Below are 7,124 nucleotides of genomic sequence, written 5' to 3'. Positions count from 1 at the left end.
GAGGCCAAGGCAGGCTGATCTTTGAGTTCTACAAGTCAGCCTGGTCTACAGTGAGACCTTGCTGGTGTGTATATAGTGTGTGTATGTGTGTGGGGTGTGTGTGTGTGTGTGTGTGTGTATGTGTGTTGTGCTGTGTGTGTTGTCTATGTGTCCGTATCTGTGTGTGTCTGTATACATACATACATATATGTGTGTGTGTGTGTGTGTGTGTGATGCATGTGGTGTGTCTGGGGGGGAGGGGGTATGGGTGTGGCTATGCTTCATTTAATCCTTCCTCCAAAACAGATGTGTCAAGGCTCTTCATCCTGGGTCCCTTGTGCTGGTGTCTTACAGTGCCCAGGATTCTGAGGCTGCCCTCACTGCTCCCTTCTGCCTCCTTTGCCCTGGGGTGTCCCTGATATAGCAGGTACTTTACTCCTCCTGGTCCCTTTTCGTAGGACACTACAGGGACTCCCCACAACCAAATCACTTATGTCTGCTAGCTTCTGCTCTGCTGTGAAAGACAAGGACATCACCTGTTGCACCCTGACTCTCTGAAGCCTGTCTATGGGTGTGTGTCCACTAAAGAGCTTGGGGTACAGTGTGTGTGTGTGTGTGTGTGTGTGTGTGTGTGTGTGTGTGTGACCATGAGTAGAGGGAGAGGTGGGAGCTCAGCCTGAAGCTCCTGAGAGGAGCTTCCAGGGGAAAAAACAAAACATGACCATCAGCAGCGCCCCCCACAGGCATGCCTGGAAGCCCGACTCAGTTCTAGATTGTTGTGCCCCCCCCCCCAGTTTAGATCAGTGGTTCTCAACCTGGGGGTCTTGACCACCTTGGGGCAGAATGACCCTTTCAACAGGGGTGGACTAAGACCATTGGAAAACGCAGAGATTTACATTATGATTCATAACAGTAGCAATATTACAGTTAGGAAGTAGCAATGAAAATAACTTTATGGTTGGGGTCACCAAAACATGGAGGAACTGTATTAAAGGGGCGCAGCATCAGACAAGTTGAGAAACACTCATTTAGATGCAGTGAGTTTCCCCCCCCATGATGTTTTCACTAATGCTTTGATTTCCATACAACATATTTTGATGGTAGCCATCCCCCTTCCCCACCCCCCTCTCAGCTCCTCCCTGACCCTCCCCCACCTCCTGCCCATTCAGCTTCCTGTTTGTATTGGCTGACTGGCAAAGGGCCTGACCTGGCTGTTGTGCCAGGTGTCACTTCCTTGAAGAAACTGGCTTTCCCTCTCCTAGCAATAGTCAAATGCCAGTATTTCCTCAGCAAGGGGCTGAAACTTTTGTGCCTACCTCCTCTCTCCAATCCGAGATTTTGTCTGGCATGAGTTTGTATCGACCTTGTGCATAGGGTCAGAACTGCTTTGAGTTCATGAGTATCTGATCTGTTGTGTTTGGGAAACACTGTTGCCTTGAAGTCTGCCCCACCCCACCTTACTCCTTCAGTCTTGTCTGCCTTGTCTGCCACAGAGATCCCTGAGCCTTAACGACTATTTTTCTTTCAAAAACAAAAGAAAGGTGGGGGCAGTGGTGGCACACGCCTTCAATACCAGCACTTGGGAGGCAGAGGCAGGTGGATCTCTGAGTTCAAGGCCAGCCTGGTCTACAGAGCAAATTCCAGGACAGCCAGAGCTACATAGCAAAATACTGCCTTGAAAAATAAACAAACAAAACAAAAACTAAAGAAGAAGAAAAGCCAAAAGAACAACCAAAATCTTTGCAAAATTGACCCAATTTTGAATATTCCTTTATTTCCTCAAGACATTAAATCACGTTAGGGCTGATCACAATTCCGGGCTGCTAACCCCAGTGACCTGACTTCTAAACCCCTAAACCCATCTTGGTCACTGCCCGAGAGAACCAACTCCCACCTTTGTCCCCCGCCCCCCACGTGCTTTCACGTTCCCTCCATACAAAATAAAATTTAAGAATGTAGTAACATTTCTAAAAAAAATATTTTCAATCTCCCCACAAGAAAAACTCAAACCCAAAGACTTCACTACCAAAGCAAACAAACTAGAAAATAAAAGGATATTTTACAGAGCCCCCAAATCCTTTTAGACGAGAGAGAGAGAGAGGGACGAAGCAGACCCTGATCCCAATGCCTGCCACCAAATCCCAGTGTCTCCACTCCGCAGCATCATTATTTTAAATCTCCTCAATGACTGAAGCTGCCGGTTGCGTTCACCAAGCTGATCACAGCACTCCTGTGGTGTTTTGTTTCTTTTTTTTTTTTTTTTTTTGGTTTTTTGAGACAGGGTTTCTCTGTGTAGCTCTGGCTGTCCTGGAACTCACTTTGTAGACCAAGCTGGCCTCGAACTCAGAAATCCACCTGCCTCTGCCTCCCCAGTGCTGGGATTAAAGGCGTTCGGTCGTTTCTTTATTTGATTGGTTGGTTTAGTTTGGTTTGAGTTTTTTTTTCCAGACAGGGTTTCTCTGTGGAGCCCTGGCTGTCCTGAAACTCACTCTGTAGACCAGGCTGGCCTCAAACTGAGAGATCCACCTGCCTCTGCCTCCCCAGTGCCTTGAAAGGTGTGCACCAACATGCCTAGGTACCTCTGGGCATTTTTAAGGTTCCCTGATAGAAGAACCCATTTCTCTTCATCCATCGTTCTGCCTTTGTCAGCAAGGACATTACCTGGTATGCAGTAGTTACTCTGTCGACTTGAACTGTATATATGAGTCTTCTGGATTCATTACCCGCAGTTCATTTGAATTTAGCTAATACGAAGGTTTCCCCCTCCCCCTATTTCAAAAATCAAAAAGTAAGTTTTAGGAGATAACTCAGTCGGGTAAAGCACTTGCTGCTCTAACCTGAAGATTTCAGTTCAGTCCCCAGCTCCCACAGGGGCAGGCAAAATGGCTCAGGAGGTAAGGGAGCCTGCCTCCTCCTAAACCTGACAACCTGAGTTCGATCCTTGAACCCCAGTAAATGTAGAAAGAGAGAAAAGACTCCCAAAAGTTGTCTTTGACCTCCACTTGTGAATGTGGCAGGTGCCCACTCCCCAGTAACATAAACTCTGAGTATGGCTACCCATGCCTGGAATCCCAGCACTGGGGAGGTGGAGACAGGGGAATGCCTAGGACTTGATGACAGGTTGGTTCCAGGTTCATTGAGAAACCCTGTCTCAAAAACCAAGGTGGGGAGGCCAGGACTGCTCGGTGTCGAAGAGCACAAACTGCTTTTGCAGAGGATCAGAGTTTGGGTCCCGGCACCCACGCAGGGTGGCTTACAACCCTTGGAACTCCACCCCTGGGGAATCCGACATCACCAGTCTCAAAAGGCACCTACACACACACACACACACACACACACACACACACACTATAATTACAAATAATAAAAAAAAAAAATTTTAACACTCCACCCCCCCCCCCCGCCATGAAACTAGAAGGGATTAAGGAAGACACTTGGCGCCAACTGCTGGACCCCACAAGAAGTGTCCATGCACAACCTGTACACACACACGGAAAACAAAGTAAAATGCAGAAATACAGTGGTCCCTTACTTTGTGTATGTGAGACATGTTGGATTAGTCACACATTTACTAAATGTTTTTGTTTAAATTTTAATTTTTTAAAATTTATTTTATGTATGTGAGTACACTGTAGCTGTCTTCAGACACACCAAAGGAGGGCATCAGATCCCATTACAGATGGTTGTGAGCTACTGTGTAGTTATCGGGAATTGAGCTCAGGACCTCTGGAAGAGCAGTCAGGGCTTTAACCTCTAAGCCATCTCTCCAGCCCCTAAATTTTAATTTTTTAAGAGACTGAGGGTTTTTTGTTGTTGTTCAAATATCTTCAAATATCTATAATAACGATTCTCAGCTAAACAGTCAATCCCCGTCCTCCCTGCATAGACTCAGATAAGTGGGTGTGTGGAGGGCCAGTAAGCACAGACCCAGGGAGGAAGGAATCTGTTCACAGTATGCTCTACAACTCTTCCATGGCTCCGCTATACAATGGAGGGCTTAGTATGTGGAGTTTCCTTAAAATGAAGTGTGCTCATAATTCTCCATAGGTCGATCGGAGAGAGGAAAAAGGAAGGCGTGTTGGGCGGGGGTGGGGGGTGATGGGAACAGGAAATGTTTCCAGTAAGAACAAACACGTGCTGGGCTCCTCAGTCTCTCCTTGCTCGATGACAATCCTGCCTTCTCTTTTCTCTGCCCCTCCCCAAGCCAGATAGGCACAAAACTTTGGTCTTCATCCATGTGGCATTCCGCTTAAGCGTTCATAATGGGGTGAAACTCGATAAAACATCATGGAAAGAGATTCTGGTCGAAGAAATTAAAATTGGAACAAAAGTAGACATTGTTCAAAAGTTAGGACTAACCCCAACCCTTCTACGTGCATTCTTTTGCATTCTTTAAAATCAGTTGAATTTTCATAACTCAACATCAGGCCGGAAATCCCAAAGCATTACCAATGGACATACTGCAAAGGGGTTCCGTGGGGCAGTAATGGAATGTTCTAGAATTAGATGTGCAAACATTGTACAACTAAATAAAACCGCAGGTCTACAATTTGAAATGGTAATTTTTATGAGGCATATCTAGATTTCTAAAAACGATATTTATTTATTTATTTATTTATTTATTTATTTATTTATTTTGATTTTAAAATATTGGAGCCGAGGCTATGGCTCAGTGGCGGGGATATTTCTACAGCACTGCCACATAAATTAATTGGTAACTAATTAGGAGTCGTAACAACCTTTAGAGTTAAAAAATATTCTCTCTTAATGCTTAAAGCCATGACCAAGTCTAGCATGACACATACAAACCTGGCCCCCGTCGTGTATGTGGAGTGACAGTGTCCCCTCACCGTTTTCTCATGCACCAGGGGTTTCTTTCCCTGACCTTCAGCTTCATCTCTTATGCTTTACCAAATTAAAATAACGATATTTCAATCTACGCAAAGCTTCCTAAATCAGCCTAGGGCTTTTCTCCCCTATTGGTCGAGGTTGTCCTAAGGGTGGGCTTTCTAGAAACTCAGCTCTGAGGCTGAGGACAGCAGGCTCCCTTCACTTCCTCCCGTTCAGAGGGGTTTTGTTCCGACGTCTAAACACAGCTGAATTCGCTTTTCAAACGGAAATTGTATTGACACAGGGCTCTAATCCCACCAGTTTCAGGCAAGTATCAAAAGCTGAATTCAAGGGCCAGCGGGATGGCTCAGTGGTAAGGGTGCTTGCTGCCAAGCCTGATGACCAGAATTCCATCCCAGGGACCCGCACAGTGCACCCGGAAGGAGTGAATCCAAGTTGTCTTCTGACTTCCACATTCATAGGATGGCAAGCATGCATGTAAACACCCCTTCCCCGAATTTGTAAAATTAAAACTGAATTCGGATTTTAAAAACAAAGCAAAGCACAAACACAGAGTGAATACTAAATGTTTAAAAATGTTAAAGCTAAGCTCGGGTTCAATAAGACAAAGTGGGTCAGCATCATCTGGCCGCTGCCTGGTTTTCCATCCCCTGTCCCAAGGCATCCACCCCTACCTGGCAGCTCGGCTCCCGCCCGTGCTGTTTGTTTTTAAACCGTATGTTCCATGTCCCCCCAAACCCCCAAGCGCCTCAGCTGGAGCTGTGTCCTCTACCCGAGACACCCTGCTTCTCTGTTGGCCTAGGGCATTGATCCCCACAAGATCTTCCTGGACAACTCGCAGATTTTCTAACATCATCCTCGGGGAGGGGCACCCACTTAATAGACGTTGAGAAAAAGAGGAATATAATAAATCAGTCCCAGTAGGGGAAGTTCGAGGGCAGCCTAGACGTGACTCTGGAGCTCTCTCGGGGGGAAAGGGGGGCAGGGGGTGGTGGGGAGCGCGGGGAAGGGCCGGGGCCGGTGATGCTGGGGCGCAGGGTGGCCAGTCCCTGGCAACATCTCCGGCCCGATTGGCCTCAGGGCTGCGGACACTCACCCTCGGCGCGCACGGGGGGCGGCTGCAGAGCCAGCAGGAGCAGCGCGGCGCAGAGCGCAGGCAGGCTGCCGGGCGCCGGCCATAGTGGCCCCGCGCTCATGGTGGAGGCGTCCGCGGGCTGAGCGCGGCCAGAGAAGTCCGGGGGATGCTGGTACCGCGGCCGGGGATGCTACGGGAGTCGCAGCCGGAGCGCTGGGACCCGCGAACTCCCGGGGGTCTCGGTGGCGCCACCCAGGCGGCTGCTGTCCGGCTCCGCCTTCGCGCCGGGCACCTGGGAGCTGTGGTGCCAAAAGGGGCTGCGCCCGGGGCCTGGAGGGCGGGCAGTGGGTACCCCCGAGGGGAGGACCGTCGTCACGCAGGGTTGACTGGGCGCAGGCTTATAGACAGAACCTTCTTTAAACGAACCGTTTTTTTAAATGAAGAAGGGAAGCTGCCGATTTGCTAGCCTCGGTCCTCAGGGCAGCGAACTCCTCCATCCTATTAGGAAAAGGCCATCTTGGGGCTGGAGATGTGGCTCAGTTGGCAGAGGGCTTGCCTGGCAGGCACTTGGAGCCTGAGTTCTATTCTCCAGCCCCGCAGAGAACCGGGCGTGGTGGTAATAGCTGATAATCTCAACACACTAGGAGGATGGCAGAGGTTAGAGGGAGCGCATCTAATTTAAGTATTTCCTTCAAAGGCATTTCCTTCATCACCTCAGAGTTCCTAAACATCATTATCACTCAGATCTTGGTGACCTCCAGAGCGCTTAGAATTTCCAGGTCTGGAGAGTGGTTTGTCTGAGCAGCTTCACTCTTAAGTGTCTTAAGACGCTTATCAGCCCCAAGGTTGGTCCCACCTGGGACAGAAGATCCCTTCCAGTTCACAGGGTCCTGCCTCTCCAGCAGCGGCTCACTGGAGAGCACATAGCCCCAGCTCTCTTGCCTGGCCTGGTGGTCAATGTCCCTGTAATCCTGGCATTCTGGAGTCTAAGGCAGGGGAATTGCTACCAGTTCCAGGCCAGCATGGGCTACATAGCAAGACCCTGACTCAATTACTCAATCAATAGAGAATAATAGCATTGTTAAGATTAGTACAGCAGTGGTTCTGTGCAGTTTGTAAATCCCCTTCATGTTAATGTACGCAGCCAGTAAATGGGTGCCATGTGCCCTTAACATGGCTGCCCTGTGTTTGATGTAACAGTCCCATAGTTTGTCCTTTT

General features: G+C 48.6%; 1 protein-coding gene across 2 annotated transcripts in view; it reads right to left on the bottom strand.

The window, feature by feature from the left end:
- The window catches only part of Susd5 (sushi domain containing 5), a 40,703-nt gene extending 34,486 nt beyond the window's left edge, over nt 1-6,217 (bottom strand). The window contains exon 1 of one of the 2 annotated variants that reach the window (XM_021173074.1): nt 5,927-6,217. In XM_021173074.1, the coding sequence (XP_021028733.1) occupies nt 5,927-6,026 (100 nt within the window). In that variant the 5' untranslated portion in view covers nt 6,027-6,217. The remainder of the gene's footprint in view (nt 1-5,926) is intronic. The other variant, XM_029481087.1, reaches the window with a different exon arrangement.
- Nucleotides 6,218-7,124: the final 907 nt, after the last annotated feature.

This window comes from Mus caroli, chromosome 9, assembly GCF_900094665.2.
Source record: "Mus caroli chromosome 9, CAROLI_EIJ_v1.1, whole genome shotgun sequence".
In the NCBI taxonomy this organism is placed as follows: Eukaryota; Metazoa; Chordata; class Mammalia; order Rodentia; family Muridae; genus Mus; species Mus caroli.
This window is presented reverse-complemented; position numbering and strand designations above follow the sequence as displayed.